A 27,929-nucleotide genomic window follows, 5' to 3' on the forward strand; every position below is an offset into this window, starting at 1 on the left:
CAGTATAGTATTTTATGTTCAATTCTAATCAAACCGGTTACATGTAAGAATGTAAGATCGTTTTTAGGCTAGAGATATTATGTCATTGTGATTTTTATGTCCTACATGGTATATATATGTATGTGAACCATGTATGAAAGTAAAAATGTTTAAAAATTTCTTTTATGATATTATTTCAATTAGGCTACCTATGTGATGTATTTTTATTACCTTTCGATTTAAAAATGATTTTTTACAACATGCAGCATAAAAATTATCTATTAAAAATAAATGATAAATTCAGTATGTTCTCCTACTGAAAATTGACCTAATGAATCTTTTGAGTCTATATTTATTTTTTTTTTAAATGGAATGACAATGAAAAATTAATCAGATTGATAAGATTGGCTATAAAAAAGATAATACAAGGAAATGTTTTGCAAATTTAAGTAGGAGCACACCACCTAAATAAGCAACATGTTAAATACAAACTGGTTTACATAAAGATTTAAATGACATACAGTAGTTTTAAATAAATGATTTTTTATGAAATAATTTAATTTGAAATTTTTAGATGATATGTAGTAAAAAATCAATGGTTCCTTGTGAAGGTATAATATACCTTCACAAGGAACCATTGATTTTTTACTATATAATTATATATCACTATAAATAATTATACCCCATATATTGTGCAGCGGGGAGTATCAGTCTTCCACTCTGGCAACACTTCTAGGTTTTTTTTAAAAACCCGAATAACAGGAAAAAACAACATACAAATCAAGTTTTATTAAAGATGAGGTGGATTTTATTATTAGAACATGAAAATCAACAACACACTGTGGGCCTGTTACAAACCATGGCAACCAATCTCACACACTTCCACATACAGGCACACTAATGGTGAATAAATGAAGTGGAGGATGATATTTCATAAACACTTAATGTACATCTGGCCTCAACCCATTGCACCATTGTATAATGACAAATGAGACAAGATTTCATTGTGATTGTAGATAAAACAGCTAGCTCTGCCGAGTTTATCTTTAAACCTTTCTAGTACAATTAATGATAATCATCTCAGAAATGAATCTACATTCTACTCCATAAATACTCTGCATGATGTAGATGATTAAATAGTTAAATTAAGAGTTAGATTACACAGTATATACAAGATGCATCGTGACACCAGACGTGCCGAACACCATCACAGAAATTCATTCCCAAACTAGTGTCAGCTGATTTACTCCAAAGTTAAAAGGACAAATTTACCTCCGTATTCTGTCCAGCAGAATTCAGTCTGTGCCCTCATTAGCTTATCTACCCCCAAACCATCCCCATCCTGTATTTCTGTGACCTCATGAGCTTATCTACCCCAAAACCATCCCCATCCCATATTTCTGAGACCTCATGAGCTTATCTACCCCAAAACCATCCCCATCCCATATTTCTGTGACCTCATGAGCTTATCTACACCCAAATCATCCCATCCCATATTTCTGTGCCCTCATGAGCTTATCTACCCCAAACAATCCCCTTCCCATATTTCTGTGCCCTCATGAGCTGGTCTACCCCCAAACCATCCCCATCCCATATATCTGTGCCCTCATGAGCTGGTCTACCCTCAAATCATCCCCGTCCCATATTTCTGTGCCCTCATGAGCTGGTCTACCCCCAAACCATCCCCATCTCATATTTCTGTGTCCTCATGAGCTGGTCTACCCTCAAATCATCCCCGTCCCATATTTCTGTGCTCTCATGAGCTGGTCTACCCTCAAATCATCCCCGTCCCATATTTCTGTGTCCTCATGAGCTGGTCTACCCTCAAATCATCCCCGTCCCATATTTCTGTGCTCTCATGAGCTGGTCTACCCTCAAATCATCCCCATCCCATATTTCTGTGCCCTCATGAGCTGGTCTACCCTCAAATCATCCCCGTCCCATATTTCTGTGCCCTCATGAGCTGGTCTACCCTCAAATCATCCCCGTCCCATATTTCTGTGCCCTCATGAGCTGGTCTACCCTAAAATCATCCCCGTCCCATATTTCTGTGCCCTCATGAGCTGGTCTACCCTAAAATCATCCCCGTCCCATATTTCTGTGCCCTCATGAGCTGGTCTACCCTCAAATCATCCCCGTCCCATATTTCTGTGCCCTCATGAGCTGGTCTACCCTCAAATCATCCCCGTCCCATATTTCTGTGCCCTCATGAGCTGGTCTACCCTCAAATCATCCCCGTCCCATATTTCTGTGCCCTCATGAGCTGGTCTACCCTCAAATCATCCCCCATCCCATACCAAATCCCTTCAAATACTGTGGTTGGCTTGACCCCTCTCCACCTGATTTTGCCTCTCCATAGACCAATTTGATTGGCATTCGTCCATTACAACTTGAAGTTAAACCTAGTAAGTATTCCTTCCAACCTGCACCCCCCTCCAAGTTAAGTTCCCACACAAAATTCTTACCTTCCCTTCTTAGCCCCTTTCCTAACCTCTGTCCAAATCCAACCCTTGTGTAAGTTTGATAGCTTCCTTACTCCCTCCCCTGCCATTTTGCCACTTCTGTTATGCCATTTCCTTCCAGCTGCCCTTCCAAATCAAGTTCCAATCCTGAATACATCCCATTATGACAATACCCACAAGCTCACCCAATGTACTATAATTAAATATTCCCAGTGGATTCATTATCAACCTATGTCCTGATACACAGTCATCTTGTTGCTGTCCTTTATTTTATTTTCCCCATACCCCAACCCTAATATTACTTTCTTCCTCTATTACACATTATTACTTGGTCACCCTGCATCAATCAATTCTAATTAGATACCAGTTAAGGAACTCTTTCTTCTGCATGTATACATCTACATCACCTTCACAGCTTTAAAATATCATACACTAAACAATATATTCACAGTAAACATACTGTGGATAAATATCAGTAAGTCTGCAAACACAGTTTTGTGCACCTTTAATTAATAAGTGGACTGGAATTGAGGCATGTCCTAAATATTTTGACAATTCTGTTTACTCCAAGCTAGAGCACACAACATGCGGTTGATTTTTTTATTGAGAAATAAGACATACAACATGCCTGCCTCTAATTTAGCTACCAGAGAAAAGACACATAACACGTCTGTCTCTAGTATTGTAACCAGAATTAAGACACAATACAAGATCATGACTGCCCCCAGACTTGTGACAGGTCTGTCTCTAGTTTCGTGACTAGAGTTCAGACACTTGATATGCCTACCTCAACTTAGGTAACCAGATCAGGTTAGACACATGACAAGTCTGTCTCCAGCTTTGTAATCAGTTAGTGATAAGACACATGGATTTTGTAATCATTTCAGACTTAAGACATGTCTGCCTTTAATTTTAAAACAAGAGACAACACATACTTGTATCCAATTTTGCAACCAGTTTAAGTAGCTTGGAACTAGAGTTAAGATGTGTCTGATCCTGAGGCCAGAGGTAAGATGTATCTGGTCCTGGGGCCAGAGTTAGGATGTATCTGGTCCTGGGGCCAGAGTTAGGATGTATCTGGTCCTGAGGCCAGAGTTAAGATGTATCTGGTCCTGGGGCCAGAGTAATGATGTATCTGGTCATGAGGCCAGAGTTATAGATTTATCTGGTCCTGAGGCCAGAGTGAGAATGTATTTGGTCCTGGGGCCAGAGTGAGGATGTATCTGGTCCTGAGGCCAGTTAGGATGTATGTGGTCCTAGGACCAAAGTTAGGATGTATCTGGTCCTTAGGCAAGAGTTAGGATGTATCTGGTCCTGAGATCAGAGTTAAGATGTATCTGGTCCTTAGGCCAGGATTAAGATGTATCTGGTCCTGTGGCCAGAGTTAAGATGTATCTGGTCCTAAGGCCAGGGTTAGGATGTATCTGGTCCTTAGGCAAGAGTTAGGATGTATTTGGTCCTGGGACCAGAGTGAGGATGTATCTGGTCCTGAGGCCAGTTAGGATGTATGTGGTCCTAGGACCAAAGTTAGGATGTATCTGGTCCTTAGGCAAGAGTTAGGATGTATCTGGTCCTGCGACCAGAGTTAGGATATTTCTGGTCCTTAGGCCAGGATTAAGATGTATCTGGTCCTGGGGCCAGAATTAAGATGTATCTGGTCCTGTAGCCAGAGTTAAGATGTATCTGGTCCTAAGGCCAGGGTTAGGATGTATCTGGTCCTTAGGCAAGAGTTAGGATGTATTTGGTCCTGGGACCAGAGTGAGGATGTATCTGGTCCTGAGGCCAGTTAGGATGTATGTGGTCCTAGGACCAAAGTTAGGATGTATCTGGTCCTTAGGCAAGAGTTAGGATGTATCTGGTCCTGCGACCAGAGTTAGGATATTTCTGGTCCTTAGGCCAGGATTAAGATGTATCTGCTCCTTGGGCCAGAATTAAGATGTATCTGGTCCTGTGGCCAGAGTTAAGGTGTATCTGGTCCTAAGGCCAGGGTTAAGATATATCTGGTCCTGATTATGTATGTTATAAGCTGACTAGACGATAGGAACACCTGTAACAACCTTAAACCTATTGTAAAGTACAATTGCAGGCCTTTAATGCTAAACAGACATGCATTTCCACTGTGATCGAGAATGAGAGGGACATTCCTTCGTTTGAAGCCAACGTGTCAAAATGAAACTGAATAGAAAATATGTATTTTTCTTGTGTCGTGAAAAGTACCACACTGATGTACCCTGGTTACTCCTTTGTCACAAACTTTAAAGAATAGTAAGGTCCCCCAAAATTCACAAATTGACCCCAATAAAGTGTCACTTATTGTTGTAAACACTTCCAGTACCAAAAAGATTTGTACATATTACATCTTTTCCCCACACCATGTGGTAGTAATTCTATCGCTGATGGACATATCATCACTCTCTAGTATTATGCTTAGAACTTGTAAATACTTCCCCTGATGTCCAAAAGAAGGAATGTCCCTTTAATCTTGCTATAATCAATGACTATGGAGGTATATCAGTAAATATCATCACCAGCAGCTGGATGTTTTAGGCAGGATTGTCCGTATAAATTCAACTAGCACAACAATCTAAAGTTTTAACTACTAATTGGCATGATTGTAGTCTGGAGCTACAGCACAACATGATACTAAGGGGAATCAAAATATTAACAATGATTACTAAATAAATGTCTCAAGGCAGCTGCTGAAGCACAACAAACTTATTTCCAACACAGTCTGGAGACAATTAAGATTGCATATAAATTACAGTCCATATGAAATACCACTAAATCTTCTACTCATTACAGATGTACATTTACAATATAAGAAATGAACATTCAACCTAAAATCAGTGTGAGCACATCAAGATTATAGGTGAACGTGCAGTTTGAATCCATTCAGAATGTAAAAATTAAATTGAGTTTTAATTAATGCAACGAGTCCAAAAGCAATGATAATATACGAATAGCAATGATGATTTCAGATTTCATTAGAGTTCATAGCATTACATATCTCCCTACAAAAAATCAGGAAGTCTTTAGGATGGGACATCAATATACAAGCTCATGGGCATATTATTTAAACAATGACCTTTACGTCACATAAAAACATCATATCATAAAAACTTTATGAATAACAAAGATAAAAAATCTATTTCATATATAGTCTAAAACACAACAAGGTAATCATCCATCCATACAACATTCATTCGTCTCATACATACCAGTATAATTATACATAGCTATATGATGGAATCACATTGTATGAGTACATCCATACCAGTACAATTACAGACATCAAAATACAAGAATGCTTTGTTTTATATATTAACCATTACAATCAAACATTCTTTGATGGAATTACGGTCATGATGTAAAAAAAAAATCCCCAAAATAGTTGTACAACATTCTTAAAAGAAAAAAATGACCTGTAGTTTGATATATAAAAGTACAATATACATGTCATCCTATCAGAGAATGACACTCTAGTTTACATTAAATTATTCAGTCTTTGTTTATTACAGAGTTATCTGCTCTTGCTGAGAGTTAATGATTGGAACAAGTGCATAACATCGTCCCATCATTTTCATAGAAAATGACATGAACATGATATTTGCACAAAAACAAATGACATATCTACTCTCCAGAGTGAATAAATCAAAATCAAAAAAGACAGAATTATGACATTCTAGGACAAAATTGGCTGCAGAGTACAAACACACAAGTACAATTTTGCAACATCCTATACAGAATTCTGTAACAGTTGCCCAGAAGTGTGTACAAACACACCAGGAAAGTTGTACAACATTTTACAAAGAAATAGCCCAGAAAAGAACATATTACACAATGGGATAGCTAAAAAAAAAGAACATTCTACGATGGAACAGCCAAGAAAAGAACATACTTAATGAATCAATTGAAATAAATCGCATTTAATCACATGAAAAAATTATCTTAGCAGAACACACTACTAAACCCCACACAGGTGTTACAACATCTGATGAGGACTACAGTGTATCCATTCTTGTCTAAATACCTATAAACTAAATTTCACTGATACAGCACTTATATCTATCACTCAAGCTCACTCTATTACAAAACCATGTACTGCTGTAGCTGAATGTGTTACAAAACAATGTATTATTGTAGCTAACTCAGTAACAGAATGAACTGTACCACTCTAGCTGACTGTGCTACAAAACCATCTATCATTCTAGCTCGTCTTCGTTCAGATCCACATATCACTCTAATTCACCCTAAAACCATACTATCACTTATCAATCTCTTTATCTCATCCTAGTAAACAACTGACCAATCTACACCCTAACTCACCCTGATTCACAGTCAAACAACCTTTTACAAGTTTCCCATAATTTAGAATAATGCAACACGGTACAGAATTATCCTTTTAAACTCATGATGTAACTGCTCGAATCACAGTTACTTTAACGAGATCTTATTCATATAGGAATATCATATTACACATACACAGATTTTAATACCTTATGTAAGGACATCATAGACACCATACCTGTACAAGGATATTTCACAGTGGCATGGATATTATACTGTAACCTGTACAGGTATGTTGCATTTTACACCTGTACAGGTGCATTGTACAGTCAAACCTCATTAACTAGATGTCAGCTAGATCATATGGTAAAATATCTAGTCATCTGTGTATTCAAGTCAAGGGTACTGGAATCTATCTTGAAAATTTTGGTCTGCACTTATAGAGTCTTTGGATTGAAAGGATCTAAGTTAATGAGGTTTAACTGTAATTTACACGTATATCAATATAACAAATATACAGGTATTTTTAATATACCACATCTGTTCCAGTGTATATTGCATATGAAACCTGTACAGATTTATTATGTACTTATATCATTTAAAGTATTTCTAAATTATTCCCACTATGCAGCTTTAACAGGGAAGGGGTGGGCCTCTGTGTTAAACACCCATTTGTCCAGAGGAATGAGGTCATCATCGGAGAATATCAGATAGAGATATTTTAGTGTCTCTGCCAGGAAGAAGCTTTGCTGCACATCATCCAATGATGGCTTCTCTTGGTACACATCACGCACGCCTGAAAATCCACCTTCTACTCGACAGTGCTTGTTTAGTGCCTGAAAGAAAACAAGTTCCGATGAATACCGATAGATTTTAAAGGAAGAAATTTCATCCACATTTCTTCTATGTAACCTTTGGAAAATAGCTAACTTAAAGATCTTTTTCAATCTGATTAAAATACAGATCCTTTATTATTATACTCTGTTTGATAGAGAATCTGACAACATTCCATTTTGCGTCGTGTTCTGGCGACCTTTCAGATTGACCAATCAAGTTACTACTGTATCTCCAAATTTCTTGAGAGATGAAATAGTTTGCAGAATTTATACAATTACTGTAGTTAGGTGTAGAAAATATATTACAAATAGTACCAGTATAAGGTCACCACAACATGACCCATTTTGGGATGTTGTCAGATCCTCTATTAAACTGAGTTATTATTAGGATCTGTATTTTAATCAGATTGAGGTCTTCTGAACAAAGACTAGTACCATTCTCTTCAGCATGCTGCTGAAGAAATATATATATATATATATATATATAATATATTGAGCAGAGACTGTTTTAAAGATTTTAACACATCAGAACATATGCCTACATTTCAATCAGATTTGAAGTCCTCCAGCTAAGCCTAGCTATTTTTGTTATTGGCTCCATTTCATGACCTAGGTATCATGGTTATTTACTCATTACCCATGTCTAGTATAAGACAAGTGGTATCCCAGGCCCCATATATAATATGCCGTATATACAGAGGACTCCAACTATTTGCACACCGATTATTAAAATAATTTGGTTATTTGCATAAAATTCTGCAGTCCCGAATTTTTTCCTTCTTTATCTTTGTATTCCAAATCTGTGTATTTGCATAAATATTAACATGACCTCCACTTATTTGAATAAAAAAAATCTGTGAAATTCTAAAAATCAAATCAAGTATTTTTCAGCTATATATATTCATATTTCTGTATATATACGTATCTCCCCAGAATAAGTAGAGAGCCCCCAACTCCTGCTGTGTATACTTAGTGAGCCCCCAACCCCTGCTGTGTATAACTATTGAGCCCCCAACCCCTGCTGTGTATAACTAGTGAGCCCCCAACTCCTCCTGTGTATACCTAGTAAGCCCCCAACCCCTGCTGTGTATACCTAGTGAGCCCCCAACTCCTGCTGTGTATAACTATTGAGCCCCCAACCCCTGCTGTGTATAACTAGTGAGCCCCCAACTCCTGTGTATACCTAGTAAGCCCCCAACCCCTGCTGTGTGTAACTAGTGAGCCCCCCACCCCTGCTGTGTATACCTAGTAAGCCCCCAACCCCTGTTGTGTATAACTAGTGAGTCCCCAACCCCTGCTGTGTATAACTAGTGAGCCCCCAACTCCTGCTGTGTATAACTAGTAAGCCCCCAACCCCTGTTGTGTGTAACTAGTGAGCCCCATACCCCTACTGTGTATAACTAGTGAGCCCCAACCCCTGCTGTGTGTAACTAGTGAGCCCCCAACCCCTGCTGTGTATAACTAGTGAGCCCCCAACCCCTGCTGTGTATAACTAGTGAGCCCCCAACCCCTGCTGTGTATCTAGTGAGCCCCCAACCCCTGCTGTGTATACCTAGTGAGCCCCCAACCCCTGCTGTGTGTAACTAGTGAGCCCCCAACCCCTGCTTTGTATACCTAGTGAGCCCCCAACCCCTGCTGTATGTAACTAGTGAGCCCCCAACCCCTGCTTTGTATACCTAGTAAGCCCCCAACCCCTGCTGTGTGTAACTAGTGAGCCCCCAACCTTTGCTGTGTATACCTAGTGAGCCCCCAACCCCTGCTGTGTATACCTAGTGAGCCCCCAACCCCTGCTGTATGTAACTAGTGAGCCCCCAACCTTTGCTGTGTATACCTAGTGAGCCCCCAACCCCTGCTGTGTATCTAGTGAGCCCCCAACCCCTGCTGTGTATACCTAGTGAGCCCCCAACCTTTGCTGTGTATACCTAGTGAGCCCCCAACCCCTGCTGGGTGTAACTAGTGAGCCCCCAACCCCTGCTGTGTGTAACTAGTGCCTTCCGCTGTACCGTACATACCTGAGCAGCCTCCCAGGCCCAGTCACGATACTTCTGTTCCTTAGTAATCCTCCACATATAAAAGTAACCTTCTATCACTTCCGGACGCAGGATGTAGTACTTCTCATTCTGTCGGATTGATTTGGCTTCTGTGTTACCATCAAAACGGAAAGCCTCGGGACCAAGCTTTGTGGCTGACAAAAAAAGATCACACCATGTTACTTTTGCAAAAGAATTTCTCTATAGCAAAATAATTATGAAACAATTCATTAGTATGTTTAACTAAAATTTCTATATTAGTGTAATAGCATGAACATCAACAATATCCACCTACTCACACTACAATTATAGATACCATAATTTAAACAGGTCAACTCAGTATGTACATTCAAACTTCATCATTTGGGAGTCAGATGGACAAGCTCTCTGAGCATTAAGATTTATTTTTTTGGTTTATTTCGAAGTTTAGCCAGATGGCATGAATCATTTTGTAGATTTACCTGAGCGATAATACAACTCGTGACATGTGTTGGTTATGTCAGCTCCAAGTCTAATGTATATTTACCTGAGCGATCATATGACTCTTGACATGTGTTGGTAATGTCAGCTCCAAGCTTGACATATATTTACCTGAGCGATCATATGACTAATGAAATATGTTAGTTATATCAGCTCAAAGTCTAATGTATATTAACCTGAGCGATCATATGACTCGTAACATGCGTTGGTTATGTCAGCTCCAAGCTTGACGTATATTTACCTGAGCAATCATAGGACTCGTGACATGTGTTGGTTATGTCAGCTCCAAGCTTGACATATATTTACCTGAGCGATCATATGACTCATGACATGTGTTGGTTATGTCAGCTCCAAGCTTGACGTATATTTACCTGAGCGATCATATGACTCGTGACATGTGTTGGTTATGTCAGCTCCAAGCTTGACGTATATTTACCTGAGCGATCATATGACTCGTGACATGTGTTGGTAATGTCAGCTCCAAGCTTGACATATATTTACCTGAGCGATCATATGACTAATGAAATATGTTAGTTATATCAGCTCAAAGTCTAATGTATATTAACCTGAGCGATCATATGACTCGTAACATGCGTTGGTTATGTCAGCTCCAAGCTTGACGTATATTTACCTGAGCGATCATATGACTCGTGACATGTGTTGGTTATGTCAGCTCCAAGCTTGACATATATTTACCTGAGCGATCATATGACTCATGACATGTGTTGGTTAATGTCAGCTCCAAGCTTGACGTATATTTACCTGAGCGATCATATGACTCGTGACATGTGTTGGTTATGTCAGCTCCAAGCTTGAGGTATTTCTCTGCGTTGTCCGATCCTTCAGCACCCAAGGCAAACATTCCTCCTACAAAACAAGTCAATAGTTTTATTATAAACGTGTATAAGGGACAACTAATGTTTTCATAGGGATATTCCTCTCAGATACAACTTGCTATGATTTATATTATCTGAAATAATTTGGTGAAGATGAAAGTTTGGGGGTGATATACAGCTGTAATGAAACCGTTCAATGACAGGGACATAATTAAGGTAAAGGAATTGCCAAAGAAAAGACACTTATCAGTGAATGTTAATATTATTCATATTTAGTTGATAGATTTGTTAAAAAAAGACCCAGCCAAGTTGACCTTAACCATTGGTGAAGCTAGTAGAATGACACATACAAACTATTTTTGTTTTACAACGATTTTGGAACAAGCCATACTAACTTATTTGTTTTCACATTCACAAACTACCAGAGCCTGCGGGTGAAAGGCCCCTGTTTTATGGTTATGCTACCCTACCACTGTAGTAAATAGATATTGAAACGCTAAGTGCACATTTTAATGCCACACATATCAAATGAAATAGTTTTGAAAGGAGTTATTTACCGCTGAAACAGCCCAAATGGTCCATCTTGTTTTCTATGCGGCCCGACTTAAACTCTGCTACATACCGCAGGCCACCTTGTGATGTCTTTACAAGCTTCTCATCAATCGCCTGTGATGTAAACAGCATGTTCAGTTAGTTAGAATCACTATAATTAGGTGTATTATGCATTATAAGGGAAATTCTTTTTTGTCTGAAATGAAACCTGATTATTGCCTTGAACACCTAAAGGATCATTTTACTTCAAGTCTTTTGTACATCTTTTTGACAGCATAGACAAAAAACTTTCTATTCCTATTTTAAAACACTAATGTGAGAATTTTATTTCATATAATCTTTGAATGTCCTAATTTACTACTTTATTCAGTTAGTCATTAGCATAATGTGAATCTTTTAAAGTTTACCAATAACTTATCTCTGTGTTGTTTTGTTAAATTCATATCTCAATTCTGCACAATAAATAACAGCAGTCAAGCTACATACCATTGTAAATTCCATGATAAAGTTGTGTATTGACTTACCCTAACTGCTGCGTCGTACATCTCACGTGCCTGAGTATCCTTCTTCCCAGACAGAATCCACGACTTCAACAGGTACTCATAGAAGCTGTCTCCCAGTGCCCCGATGGATGTGTGCTCTATGAGATAAACACATTAGCTCATAATACATATAATCTCTAATTTTGTTATCCCAAACAAACATGCATTATTTTACATAATGTACTAGATATTGGAAAATGCTTGTAAATGAAGATTGAAACATGGGTAAACTTATAATTGAAGGATATTGATTTTAATTGAAAGATAAGGACATTAACTTTAATTAATGGATATGGATTTCAGTTGAAGGATATTGATTATAACTGAAGGATATTGATTTTAATTGAAGGATATTGATTTTTGGAAATGTTTGTGTAAAGCAATTTTCCTTTCAATACAACACAGTGTTTACCTATGTGACATCTGTTCTTAAAGAATTCATTTATTTATTTACACATTTATATTCACATAATTTGTGCTGGCTCCAGCAGGAATAACACTGCAATATGTGTACTATGTATACTCACGTTGTCCCCAGCGGCCTGTACGGGGGTTCAAGTAGTTTGGATAGAGACCATTTGGTTTTTCTAATGAATTCAGAGTCTCACGAATCTTCATAACCTACAGAAAATGCAATATCTTTTGCTTGAATCATGAAATAAATTTCTTTTTTCTATTAAAATGCACACTTGAAATATACTGCCATCAAATAAAATGTACACATACTGCCATATAATAATACAAGAGATCCCAGAGGGATCTTGGCGCCCACCAAAGAATGATCTATATCTGACAAAGGAAAGATGGATCTTTTCTCTACTTTTTCAAACATACTACATATAAAATTTGAGACAGATCGCTTCAGTACCTTTTGAGAAATAGCGGTAACAAACTTCAACTATCAAAATCCAAGATGACTCCTTTGCGGCCATCTTGTTGATCAATCGGTCCCAAATCACAATATACACAACTAGGGCCCTAGGGGAACCTACATGTGAAATATGAGAAAGATCCATTCAATACTTTCTGAGAAATAGCGATAACAAACTTTGAATATAAAAATCCAAGATGGCTGCCTGGCAGCAATTTTGTTGACCGATCGGTCCCAAATCACAATATGCACAACTAGGGCCATAGGGGAACTTACATATGAATTTTGAGACAGATCCCTTCAGTACTTTCTGAAAAATAGCGATAACAAACTTTGAATAACAAAATCCAAAATGGCTGCCTGGCGGACATCTTGTTAACCGATCGGTCCCAAAATGCAATATGCACAACTAGGTCCCTAGGGGAACCTACATATGAAATTTGAGACAGATCCCTTCAGTACTATCTGAGAAATAGCCATAACAAACTTTAACTATCGAAATCCAAGATGGCGGCCTGGCGGCCATCTTGTTCACCGATTGGTCCAAAAATGCAATATGCACAACAAGGGCCCTAGGGGAACCTACATATTAAATTTGAGAAAGATCCCTTCAGCACTTTTTGAGAAATGGGGATATCAAACCTTAACTATCAAAATCCAAGATGGCCGCCTGGCGGCCATCTTGTTTTTCCCTATCAGCCTCAAAATCTGTATGGCACAAATAGGGACCAAGGGTAACCTCCATGTGAAGTTTGAACAAAATCCCTTCAGTAGTTCTCAAGAAATATCGATAACAAACTTCAACTGCCAAAATCAAAGATGGCTGCCTGGCGGCCATCTTGTTTTTCCGATCAGCCTCAAAATCTGTATGGCACAACTAGGGACCAAGGGTAACCTCCATGTGAAGTTTGAACAAAATCCCTTAAGTAGTTCTCAAGAAATATCGATAACAAACTTCAACTGCCAAAATCAAAGATAGCTGCCTGGCGGCCATCTTGTTTTTCCGATCAGCCTCAAAATCTGTATGGCACAAATATGGACCAAGGGGACCCTCCATGTGAAGTTTGAACAAAATCCCTGCAGCAGTTTTTAAGAAATAGTGATAACAAGCATTGTTTACGGACGGACGACGGACGACGGACCACGGACGCAGGGCGATTTGAATAGCCCACCATCTGATGATGGTGGGCTAAAAAGTGACAGACACATCAAGGACTTTCTGCAGAAATTGACATTGATCAATAAAGTTCAATAGGCATGTACATGCACCATATGGTACCTGTAGCTATAAATTGGCAGAGTCATGATGGAAGAAATGATTCTGGACAATGTTTATAGTGACTCTTAATGGATCACTAAATTTCTATTAGGACTGTTTATAGTTACTTAGCCTTCCTTATTAATGTGACAGCCCACCTTTTCAAGATAAGTCTGGTCACCAGTGATCTCAGTTAAATAGGCAAACTCAAGATGGAACGATCCAAATTCTGCCAGGATGGAGCAGCCTCCGGACGCCCAGCCCCAGTTACGACTGCTTCCTCTGTCAACAATAAAACATTTTGTACTGGTTTCAATTAAGAATCTATACATTTTTTCACAAACGAATTGACCAACAACTGAATGTCTGAATGGCTGTGAAGATTGTTTTTCATGTTGAAATTGATGTCTGAAAACCTTAGACACATGTTTTGTATAAGTTAATTAAGCAGCCTTAGAAGTGCTATCAACAGACACTGTGTCTGTGTAGGCAGTTAGTTTTTCACATTTTCACTGTACAGGGAAAAATGCAGAGAGTATTGATAGAAATATAATAGGGTGTCGGATTCCACTAAAGTGTATTAAATACATCACATACTCATGTATCTGAGAAGCGCAGACCTCTGGCTAATTCATAATTGAACTGTATAGAAATATTCTGTCAGAATGAACTGTTTTAGCAACACAAGCTAAGATTTGTGTAAATAACTAATCCCTAACTATACCTTGTTAACTTGAACCTTTATTACCGTATTTGCTGTCTTTAGCGGCCCTCCCCCTATAAGCGCCTTCTGGAAAATGAGTTGTAGTGAAATGTCCCCCATCCCATGGATTTAACGATGTTTTACAATTGTGTGATGCTTATAAACATTGGCATTGTGTCACATATTACATGAAATCCATGATATTGCATGTGTATAAACATGTGAATCACAGTGAAATAATTAATGTGCCTCAAAGGAGATAAGGCATATATTATGTATGCATACTGTGGTAGATTAATGTGCCATGATTACGGAAAGAGTCCAAAGATGGTGATTTTTTTTGTCTACAATTTATATTTTGGTTTCCTATAATAAGCGTACACTTTGTTACAATTTTTTAAATGCTCTGGGCACTAATTACAGCGAATACGGTACTCAAAGATTGTTTAATTCAAAGTCCAATCAAGATTTTTCCACTACATATCTAAGTACACATGGATACTCAGATTACTGAAGGGTTAGAAAGGTCATGTAGATGTCAAGCTTTCATGGTGTCACTGTATATATATATACCAGTATAATACATCAGAACAGCGGGTCTGTGATTGCAGAATGGTTAAGGTGCTTTAGATTTTCACCTCTGGGTCACAAGGTCAAGGTCAAAGAGTGGAGCAATCCCAAGGCAATGCCCATAGGTCATTGTTTTTTATCTGGCAAGCTCAGAGCTTTTCTTCACTGCTTTTTGATTCTGGCAATGTATTCATCATTAAATGATCATAACCATTAAACAGAGTTAAAATAAAAATAAACCAAAGTTACACCAGAGCACTCATCACTGCATGGCACAGCATTATAGGCAAGTCTGTGCTGTAACAAATAGCTTATAATTAGATAGGCTATAACAATGGTTTTACAAATGGAACCTGGATCTCACTGCTTCAATTTCACCGTGCAGGATAGATAATTGGGCCTAGAATAACTTTGATGTAAAATATTTAACACCCTTTCACTTTTATCGATTATATAACTTACACTGCTGTCTTTTTAACTGCATATACTAAGCAGTTAAAAACAGCCTTACGATCAGATGTGATCAATGGAATTTAGACTTTTCAAGCTAGTCCAATTGTGTATATATGTATTCAGGGAAATTTTCATACCAGGTAATATAATTGGGGTGCCACAGACACACTTTAATAATCAAAGTAATAATTTTCTAACAGATACTTCACACTGTTTATAAATATTAAGAGGAGTCTGTGGGTTGATGACAAAATGATGGGCAGAAATAAAGCCTAACTGGTCTTCACAGTTTCTCCATATCCATCAAAAGACAAAATCAGAAAGTCAGACAAAGAAAACCATCCCTTACAAAACCCAGAATAAACAATTAATCATTCCATCTGGACCCAAGAAATCTTAACCTCTCCCTCCTCCTCAACCCTTGGTATTTTGTTCATGTCTGGTGCATGGCAGCTCTAACCCAGCTACATTATTTCCTATTTATAATGAGAGAGTATAACATTACAGCTATAGAAAATCAAACCATTTATTAAGTTCATCCACCGACAATAAACAGTGTTTTCCCATAGAAATCAATACAAGTTAAAGAGATGAGAAAACTGACAGGCCATACTTGGCTCTGTCAAACTTATGTAACACTGCAGGCAAACAAACATCACTCCAATCTTCCTATCTCAAAACACATTTAATTTTCTATTTCAAGCACTATTACAGGCCAGACATGGTATTTTACAAAATGAAACTTAGCATTTCCCAACTTAAAAAATGATTTCACAATATCCTTTACAAAATCTGAAGGGAACCAATTTGAATAGAGACTTTTGGTATGGGAAGTACCATTTATCTATGATTAACTCGAATACAATATCCAGTATAGAATAGATCTATTACCAGATATATTACGTTTAAAAAAGAAGAAATTAACATTTTTGTGTACCTTAATATACAGGATTCAATGTTTTGTATCATTTCACTTCCTACTAACAAACACAGCTATATGAGGACAGCCTTAAGCTCCAATGCTTGTAGTGCAAGTTTGTACATAAACTTACTGTATTCGACCCTATAAGCGCCCCTCCTCCTTTTGAGGCCTTAATTTCAATAGCCCTGGCATAAGACCAAATCTATCTAAACTCTATAGGTTTGCAATTATTTCGTCTTATTAAGCACCTTTTCATTTTTTCAATTTTAGAAATGCCCTGGGCGCTTATTGGGTCAAATACAGTAAGTGTATGTGCAATTTGGAGGAGGGGGGGGGGGGGGTGGCTGTTATGATATTTATGTTGTATTACTGTAAACATACTCCACTAGGTCAGACAAATGTTGGTGCAAATGCAAATAACTTTAAAAGTATGATTTATTAATGCAGATATATAAATAATTGCAATTCAGTGGTTCATTACCAGAACTACCCTTTTACAAAGTTTAGTAATGTACAAAGTGCAAAATTTAAAATACTAGTACATACATTTACAATATATTGGTCTCTTTGTGCAAGCCAAATGGAGATTTCCAAACATACCCAGTTGGATACAAGGCCTTTGCCAATTATAGTTATAACCTTTATTTTCTTAATTTAAACTTGTATAACTGAAATACCCTATTATTTCAATGTATTTTGAGTCTTAGTTTTGGGTCTTATAAATTAAAGCATCTTGCAAGTGTAAGAGGTTGAACTAATTAGGCCTAGAAAAGTGTCTTGAGAGTGACTTTAATTGAGGTCAACTAGTAAGACAGTGATAAGACATATCATGTGTGTGATTGACCCAGTGAGGAGCTCAGAAGACATCTGTCTATCTGAGGCCTGAAAAGACACCTGAATGTAATTAGGGTGCTACCAAGACACTAAGTCTATGAAGAAATAAATCCGAAATATGTAGACACCAGTTTCCAATTGAGTTAGAGAGCAGTTTATGATTGATATCTACTGATGCCAAATATTGCATTAGAGGAGCCGAGAAATCAATATTGTGTATGAGTAATGATCTTTTAAGTAAACATTTAAACAGAGCAATGTAGCATAATTATCCATTGGAACCAAACTGTACAAGCGTTGTCTTTATAAGATTATCCCTGCAGTGGAGGCTTCCTCCCCAAATATGCTGGTAGCTACAGTCTACAAGAGACCTGGTGGATGTACCGGTATGTGGTAATTTCAGACTTCTATGCTCTACATATATATATATGTATCAAATTGACCTTTACATAAAAGAGATCTATCAGGTCTGCATACTAGTTGAATTTCATGTGTAAATGTATTGGTACAAAAAATCTTGATCAGACTACCTACTAAATCCTGCTGGTCTGCCATTGGTATAATGATAGGGTAGGACGTTTTGTCTTACTCTCTTCGTCATCAGAGGCAGTCCTATATTGCACTTCCTTCTATGTATCTAGCCTACAGCTCGGTGTTCCCTTTAAACACTAAATCAGATAGCCCACCAAACAAATTACAGGCGCTATCAAACCAAGTCAATAGACTGCTGGTTTGCTAGCATTGATGTATTAATAAATCATTGATATTTTTTGTTTTGTTTTAGGGAAACAGTAAAACGAGACAACCATCGATCATCCTACAGACAATAGACACACATTATGTAAATGACCCTCGAGTTTATTGTATCACTAAATATCATCAGCACATTTCATAGTGCTATCCCCTGATTTTTAAATCCATTTCCAGTCTCATTCATCATGACTGTTAATTGCTTGAGCCATCCCAACTTTGCTATACATGCTTTGGGTTGTTATCACAATATATACAGGGACTAAAACAGAAACACATATTTCAAGCCTTCTACAGACAACAAATCTTTGAAATCTTTTTACATTGGCTTATGGGCTTGGACTTTTAACATTAATGGTTATTTAGGGACAAGTCAGGTTTAGGAGATAGACAAAACCACCAACCAATGATTAGTATATATACCCGACAACTGTCCCACACAGGTTTCCACCTTGAATCCCAGAGGTGGAAGCTTAAGGTTAATGGTACATAGAAATGAGAAAATTTGAAAGATACTATTGATTAGCAATTTCAAACAGCAAAGAAATCTTGGCCTCCCTCTTCATTCTAGTCAAACAGGAATCTTGAATTTTCTTTAGGACATGATTGTGTCATATAAATCCTGATGTAGGTCAATAGGAAGTCAGTATTTTCTCAAGTGATGTACTAATGTTTCATTGTGTCCTTGAGTATAACCAGTGAGGGTATACTGTCAGATGATACACTTCAGTAACGGTCAGAACACAGAGAGGGTGATAAATATTACTTATGATAGACAACATTTATTTAACATATAGATATACTTACGTTTTTGTGTTAACCATAGATTGTGGAATTCCTGTTGCTGTTTTAAAAGCAGGTAAAAGCTTATCAGCAATATTTTTCGCTTTAGTCTTGTACACCTATAAAGAAGAATATCAACATAAAACATTTATCTATTGTTCAATTGTGAAAAAAAATTAAGTACCAACATTTACCACATAAACCTCATGTCGCCCATGTAATTATTATTGGGAAAATTACTAAGTGTAACAAGACCTTCATTTATGAAAAATGGATGCTTTTTCCAACACAACATAAATGACTTTGAAGTGATGTGGTATCAGGTATCTTACTGGTATTTTCATAATTGTTCCATAATATGAGGCTTAAAGAAACTTGTTGAGGCTTGTAATTTGCAAAAAAATATCTCAAACTAGTTCCATAATATACCTATAATTAATATCAAATATACTCATTCTTTTTGCTGGTTTAGATGGTTGTTAATTAAATAAATAAATATATTTCCTTATTCAAGCAGGGAATCCCATCAAACCTTGCTGCCATGCGCCTACCATAATCAATCAAAGCTATATGTACCGGTAAATAGTTTAAAATACATAACAACGTACCTGGTCTCCAGTTAATCCATACAGTGACAACAGTCCACCCACAAATCTGATGTTGGTCTCAAACACCGACAGCTCAGAGGACTACAAGATAAAAGGAGAGATCATCAAAAAGCATAAATAGTAATAGAAAGCAAATGGATTCATAAGTCACTTTTTTTTCCTTTTTTTCCCCTCTAGATTTATGTAGAAGAACATCATCTTTACTCTGGATATTGTAGCAAAAATCATTCAACCTTACCTATAGAATACTATTCGAATACAAGATCTAGCAAGAATTATTTAACCTTACAAATAGCATGCTATATATTCGAATACAAGATCTAAAGTTAACACATCAAACCAATTACAATTTGGCTTGTTTTTTCTCATCCTCGATGATCTAGAGAAAAAACTGACCAATCACAGGCCTGCAGAGACTACAAGAGAGAGTGACGCCCGACTTCAAAGTCAGGTATATCTGGTACGTACTTAGTCAACCACAGAGTATCATTATTCAATTTTTTGAATGTACATCAAAGAAACGAATTACCTGTTTCTTCTGTTACCTTCAGATTTATTATGAGATATAGTCTATGGGTGGATATAACATCAGTAATAGTAACCCCTAGATCATTAAGGATGGTTTATTCTGGGTATCTAGTTATTAACAAAGAGAAAATGGTTTAAAGATATGTCTGGTTTTGCAGGTTGTGGAGTAGTCCATGAGAAAATAGACTAATCACTGGCCTGGAGCCTAGGTCATCAGGTGTCAAAGGTAATGTTTAATAGAATGTTGGGCACCAGCAATCACACAACTTTATTAAATAATATACAGCAAGAATTCAACATAAATCAATAAATAGTACAAAAGTACTCATCAACCTTGATATTCATTAAAAGATAATATAAGCATATACAGCATATTGCATAACTTAACTATATTATAAAGATAAAAAAACTGGGAAAAAACACATTTCCATTGAGTGCTCCAACTACAACCAGGGATTGAATCAGAGTCTATGGGTGATAACAATGTCAGTATGCAATATAAACCAAAGAAGCATACTCATGCAGTTAGCTGTACATGTGTTTAACACTATGTACAAGCTACATCATCCACTCCTTTTACACAACTATCATTTTTTCTTGAGATTCCCAAATCTCATGCAGAGTCTGAGAGACTCCCAATAACACCCCCACAATGTTATATAGCTGGATGCCAAAGTACAAGAACAGTGAAAATGGCAAAATACACATTTCTGTCAAACGTCTCCACTAGGAATCAAACTCCTGTCTCTAGTCTACAAGCCAACGGCTCTTTTTTCCGCTAACTGACCAAAGAAGCATGCTGCAACTATAAGTTATCTTTTGCCTTCATTTCCTAACTTTTCAAATGCATGTTTCTGATCATTATACATATTGTGGGTTTTTGAAGGATCACTTTATAGGCCTGAAGTTTTCGCTATTGGTAGCAGTAGTATAAGGCTGGTTTCATTGCCTGGACAGACCCTATGGCTCTTTTTATATCCAATAATGCAGAAGGTAACTATTGAGACCGAATTATCTGTGAACTTCTGATATGGAACCCAAGGGGATAGGTATCACATAACAGGGATCAGTTTTTACAGCCAATCAATACAAGGTCTGATGGCTCCATCCCATAATACTCTCACCAGGACAATAGAGCGTTCACATCAATCATGATTTGGTTACAGTAATCAACATCTTCCACTTCATTGACCAAACCAGACGATCCAGAAATGACCCTGTGTATCTATGTACATAACATGATATATGTACGTACTATTGATCATGGATAGGAAACTTGTCCATGTGTTAATGTTATCAGCATTAACAATAACACACATTGAACCTACATCCAATTTTGGGGTTATTATTTTCATGAGATTACTTATTTTAAAATAAACTACATAAACTAAAACATCTAATATTAATGTCGCCTGTATTACCACTGACAAGTGATCTCCTGTAATTAATACCTTCTGATAATTGAGAAGATTATCCATGATATATTTAGTATATTTGACATCCGTGGCAATCAATCAAGGTTAAGGGCAGTCATTTAAACAACATTGGTAGCTATATATAGTTTTTTCCTGAAAGCAAGGTACATTTTACAGGACTAAAAGCCCATGCCCAATATACCTGTACTTAAGACTCAAAATCATTATTATTGAAAAGAAAAGAGAAAATTCTTAAATTTACAGTCAGACATAAGAATGGACTGGCTAGCTTTTGATGCTGCAATAAGAAACAAAAAGCCATTTCACTTTATTATATAAATTAACAGTCACATGACTACCACAAACTCATCCATATAAAGTATTTAGGTACCTCTGACTTATTTTTGTCTAAATTAGTTTATCCTATTTGGCCCCTGTAACCTTGAATGAAGGTCAATGTAATTCATTTGAACAATCTAACGAAATTAAGGCAAATTGGGCAAGATAAAAGACAAAGCATGATGCCGTCAATCCTGATCCTTCAGGTAAAATGATTCTATATCAATTGAACTCATGTTTCTGATCAATGAGCTGAAAGTAGTTTGCAGAATTAATTAACTCCTTCTAAAACCTGAAATGATGAAGTACTTATGCTACAGTGGGTTATATTAATTGCTTCAAAAGTTTTACTGTCATGTTAGCAATTTGCCAAGATATTAATAATCAATAGTATTCAATACAAATTCATAAATATTTGAGGACATCACATCCACTCCAGTCAAGTGAAAGCAAAACTCCAGTATGTATGTATTATACATGACTTTGTGCTGTATAATTTACAATGTATGTATATGGTGATACCCTTCAAAACAACAAGGACCTATAAGCTACTTACCCCTTCAAATGTCAGAGAGGTTGCAATCCAGTCTCTAGCTTTCTTGTACTCTTCTTCTAGTCCCATGATATATAAGGTGTCGGCAGCATCTACAATGGTAGCTCCTAGACTAAGAGTTCCAAATATACTGGCACTGTGTCCTCGTTTGGAGATGGGACGAAGTTCATTTGCACCCCAAGAATGCTTCACGTAATTGTTCCAAGCATGGAGCATCATCTACAAAAACAAGACTTATCATAATGTCATGGAATTCCAGGAAGTTATATAAAATTTCACATTTCTAGAAAAATATTAAGGGTTAACCTAATGTTAAATCAGCAAGTTCAATTGGCATCTATTTCAAAACATTCAAATGCAAACAAACCTAATATCCCCAATTTCTTTATTCCTATATCTTATACATTGTACATACAGTAACAGCATGGACATATAGTGCACACTGGTTGCATGATTCATTTTGGCTGATGTCTTATTATAATGACCACTGAGTTTCGACCAGGACATTGGGAGTGGGTTTGGGTTTTATTATTTTAGTTTAACGGACATCCTTATAACAGCCAGGTTCATGTAAATGACATACCAAGTTTGTTGGTGAAGGAAAGCCGAAGTACCATGAGAAAAACCACCGACCATGGCCAGTGGTCATGATCAGTACCTGGCAGCTGCCCATGAAATTTGAGACAGATCTCTTTAAATTTACTATCAGTAGATAAAAACTAGATATGAAATTGCAGACAGATCTCTTTATTCAGTAGTCTTTACTCTGGAGCAACAAACTTAAACTCTTATGAAATATCAGTAACAAACTTCAACTATCACAATATACATGTAGTAATTAATCTAATCATGCATGCATATGGCTGCCTGACTGTTCCAAACTGCAATATGCAAAATAAGGGCCTAATATATAGGAGCCTACATGAAATTTGAGACAAATCCCTTGATCATAACTACCATCTGAGAAATCAAGTACCATTTGTAGATATAAATCTGATGATGGTGGGCTAAAAATATACATGTTATATAGATATTTCTGATAATGATGGTCTAGAATATGTATGCTTGCATATATATTATATATAGATATTTCTAATAATAATCTTTTGTTTATTTCTCTTTATGAGTTTTTCAAATGTATGATCTACAGAAAATATAGTACATATTATTCCTAATTTCTGCAATAAATGTATGAACACAGAAATCATTTTTACCAAGCTTAAACAAATATCACAAAGTAAATAGATGTTCTACAGCTGTGCATGTACATGTGTATGAATTTGTTTCTTCAGACTTGTTCTCAAAACAATTTAAAACACATGACAGATATGTTTGATCTGTGACTTTCCGAGCCTGTAAAGGCTACAAAAAAAAGTTGGAGATTACATTTTAACACAAACAACATGAGCCAGTTTTATACTACAAGATCTAGATCTACACTCTGCTAAGCTTACATGACATCCTCAAACTACATACTTCACCCCCTCCCAGCAGTTAATGTGATCCAAATTAACATGTTATTTGATGTTAATGTGATAATGGAGATTTATACAGATGTGGTGAGAGTTATAAAAGTACAGCTGTTGTCACATAACTAACTGGGCGTGTCTGTATATTACAGTGACTAAAGTAGAACAGACTCATTATAGCTCATGATCAACCAACATGCAGCACCAGCATCTCTAGTTATCTGGACTGATTAACCAAATTGAAATATAGAATATAAAGACCAGAAGAGTGTTGAAACTAAAAATATACAGGGGTGCATTGAGGAGGGTGGAGGTAGTAGTAAAAAGGAGAGGAGATCCCGGGAAAGACCACAAGACGATGGCTTGCCTTATTTCATGTATATGTAATTATGTACATATAATATATAATATAATCTAATAGATGAATGCTGCATGATGAGACCAGTGGTTGAAACACTGAAGCCATGCATCCAGTTATTTCGTTTTTTATTTAAGTAACAATGTTAACATGTACAGTTTATAAAATCATACAACAATATAACTTCTGATACACTGAAACGGCATGTATATGTTGTCGTCATTAATTTGTCACCAGTCAATTGAAATACATAAACTACATCAAATAATGTATTATTATGTATTGTTTGGTGCCATATATATATATTGATCTACCACACGTATATTAATGTAGGTATATTTATAAAATATAGAAATTAATATAGTGATCAATGTTGTACCAGGTACATATCAATTGCTAATTGTTGATTATAGGCTTCAACCTGTCCATTAATTATTTTAATTACACAGAAGTCAATATGAATATATATATTAACCTACTTAGGAAGACAATTACTGATATATGACCTGATGATAAGTGTATCTATAAAACTTTATGTACAGGTGAATGTTTTGTAGCTGGGCCACAGTTGTTCGCTACAGTTGATTATATGTGCAGGTGCACATGTTACGATTACAAATTACATCTTGATAACAAATAAATGAACAAATATTGGCCTATATATAGCTAGGTCTCCTAAAAAGATATCCACACAAAGCTTATTTACTGTATGGACAGAAACCCAAATATGTCTCAACAACTGTCAACAGCAAGCTAGAAATTATATAAATGGACACATATATATATAGGTATATTTGTTTCTGCATACAGAGGTACATGCCTGGCCCCAATGGCTGTGTCATTCGAATTCGGTCAGTCATAGCTATAACCTATAAGTTAGGATTCCTTTTCCTTGATATTCCATGAACAACCATTCAATAAACCAAATTATCCACTTTAGACTATGAATTTAATTTTGAATCATAGAGAATTATTAGTAAAATTATCCAAAAACTAAAGAATCTTTGGTCATTTTAGAAAACCTGTGTATATTGACCAGCTGGTTACCATGGCAACCAAATCATTTTGGCAAAACAAACAAGCATGGACGTCTGCACATATTCCCCATCATTAAATTAATATAGTGATACTCGATGTACCCTTATCCGACATAAAAATGATTTAAATAGCCTATCGGTTAGAATCATTTAATATTCTCTTTTCCTCCCTAGGTTAAATGAACTAGTCCAGAATTCACTTTTCCCTTTCTGTATCAATTCAAACAAGCCCTTATAGCATATACACCTGGAATATTATTAGAGACATATAATTTATCGACACCATGATGAGTGGAAATTTATTTCAAGTCCAACTTCAAGGATATAATTGCATTAACTTTATATAAATATGATATGTATTAATATAATATTTACAATAACCAAAACATTATTCATCCACTAATCTATGTACATGAACAGATTCAGGACAGTGTATAAATTAAAAAAAAGTATGAATAATTATTTGTCTCTCCTAATAAGCAATTATATAATTATTAGCTTTCATAACATTAATAATCTTTGGGAAAATAATTAGCGATTGATTAAAATCAAGAATTTGCATGTTTCTATCGGTCCAACACTAATACCTGGTACACCAGGCTCCGATTTCTTGAAATAAACAGTAATTTTATAATACATAAAAGAGCGAGTCCAACACGGTAGTTCCTTCCAGTAAGCTGATTTTTTAATCAGATAGTTGTTGACATGTTTCGACTCTAGGCGAGTCGTCTTCAGAAGGTTAAAAAAAGATTAAAAAAATCAGCTTACTGGAAGGAACTACCGTGTTGGACTCGCTCTTTTATATATTTACCTGGATTACAAGTGAGGCCTCTGTATTCTTTTGAATCCACGGCCGGTTCCATCAAGAATTTCTACATTTTCCATAACCCAGGACGTTGTGCCTCCACCCCCCGTAGTGAGTAATTTTATAAGTCTTTTTTTTTTTTACTGAAAAGTTACATTTATATAATGAAGTAACGTAAGTTTTTGACCTAAGTTGGCCTCTGTGAGGAAGGCTCTATGATCTGTCCCCTGGCTGAGACAAAATTTACTTTAGATGGCTTATAGTCTATATAAACATGGTAGTTTCTGCCCCTGCTTTAGCACTCAATATATAGTTGAACCAATTTAAATGGAAAAGTTTATGGGCAGACACTTGCACCACATAAATTCCAGATTGATCTCTTGACTCTTGCCCTTCAATTCGGGCAAGTGAGCGAAAAATAGCTTGATTGAATTTGGGTAGGGTTAGTTAAGGTAATTAATTTATAATAAGGATGAGCTAGATTTTTATAAGTGGAAGATTGGCTGATATGACCCTGAGAAAACCAGAGACCGGAATGGCCAATGGTCAGCACATTCGTCTATATATTTTGTATGTATATGTGTCTGTCTATCTATTGATATCGCAACCTCAGATCAGAGCGATATGTCAAAACACATTCACCACTTGGCACTCCCGCCCCCCCCCCTCCCTAGTTTCTACCTTTGTGTTTTAGGGGTGATTTTGATCAGTCGGTAGAGCAGCTGCCAGCTGACTAGCTAAGATAATAAGCACTGGGATAGTTCGAGCCCAGTTCATGATTACAGCACCTTATATATGAATTCTTGTTCATGAACATGTACAATTTAATGTTAGTTAAAAAGTAACATGACCAGACAGGTGTTCACTGATCTTATTTGAGTCTCAGAACTTAACAAAATGTGATAAGTATACAAACCTGTCGGATTTCTTCTCTCCTTTCTGCAGCTTGTGCATCTTTTGGCTCTCCACCCTTAGCTCCAAAGCCCCCTTCATGGTCTTTCTGAACCTCCTTCAGCTTCTCCATTTCTTCTTCTTTCTGTTGATCCTCTATCTCTTTCTTTTTCTGTAAAATTCTTTCTTTCTCCCCAAGGATCTCTCCCTGCACCTTTTTAGTGTCGTCCTTTGACATGTTGAGTCTCTTAGCGACCGCTTCTGCCATCTTTTCCTGTTCCCATTGTATTTCCATTTGTTTACGAAGTCGTTCTTTATCGTCTATTTTATGGGAATCTATACCATTATTATCATGACGAAGAATTTTTCCCTTTCCGGGAGACAAATTGTCACCGCCTTCTCCAGGCTTAGGGAATATTATTGTATCCACATTCTGCATGTGTTTTCTCATCTCACTTACATTTACTCTTTCTCTAAGATCGGGTAAAAAGAAAATGGCTCCAAAACATACGGATCCAAATGTGACAAATACCAACAAAATAACGTATTTTTCCTTCATCCTGAGTGTTTTACGAGCAGTGGACAGCGGAACACCGTTAACGTATCTCTGCTGTGTGGTTGGGAGTATTCCACTGGCTGCCATGTTGGCTGCTTTAAACAGAAGGGAGGTAACTCTATGTTACACGTATGGATATTTTTTCACAGGCCAAGCAAATTAAATATATAAGATACGTATCGCAGAAAGATGGTTTTTGATGATGAGTTTGATATTATATAT

At 36.7% G+C, this 27,929-nt stretch overlaps 1 protein-coding gene across 1 annotated transcript; it reads right to left on the reverse strand.

The window, feature by feature from the left end:
- Positions 1 to 764: 764 nt before the first annotated feature.
- LOC138330441 (mannosyl-oligosaccharide 1,2-alpha-mannosidase IA-like) lies at positions 765 to 27,821 on the reverse strand. Its single transcript, XM_069278073.1, has 11 exons — positions 27,177 to 27,821; positions 22,595 to 22,810; positions 19,757 to 19,837; positions 19,173 to 19,267; positions 14,292 to 14,415; positions 12,532 to 12,625; positions 11,987 to 12,102; positions 11,468 to 11,576; positions 10,837 to 10,941; positions 9,577 to 9,749; positions 765 to 7,564 (listed from the first exon to the last, which is right to left on the reverse strand). Exons 1-11 carry the CDS (start codon positions 27,792 to 27,794, stop codon positions 7,352 to 7,354), a joined length of 1,944 nt encoding a protein of 647 aa, XP_069134174.1. The 5' UTR covers positions 27,795 to 27,821; the 3' UTR covers positions 765 to 7,351.
- Positions 27,822 to 27,929: the final 108 nt, after the last annotated feature.

Source organism: Argopecten irradians, chromosome 1 (genome assembly GCF_041381155.1).
Source record: "Argopecten irradians isolate NY chromosome 1, Ai_NY, whole genome shotgun sequence".
Classification (NCBI taxonomy): domain Eukaryota; kingdom Metazoa; phylum Mollusca; class Bivalvia; order Pectinida; family Pectinidae; genus Argopecten; species Argopecten irradians.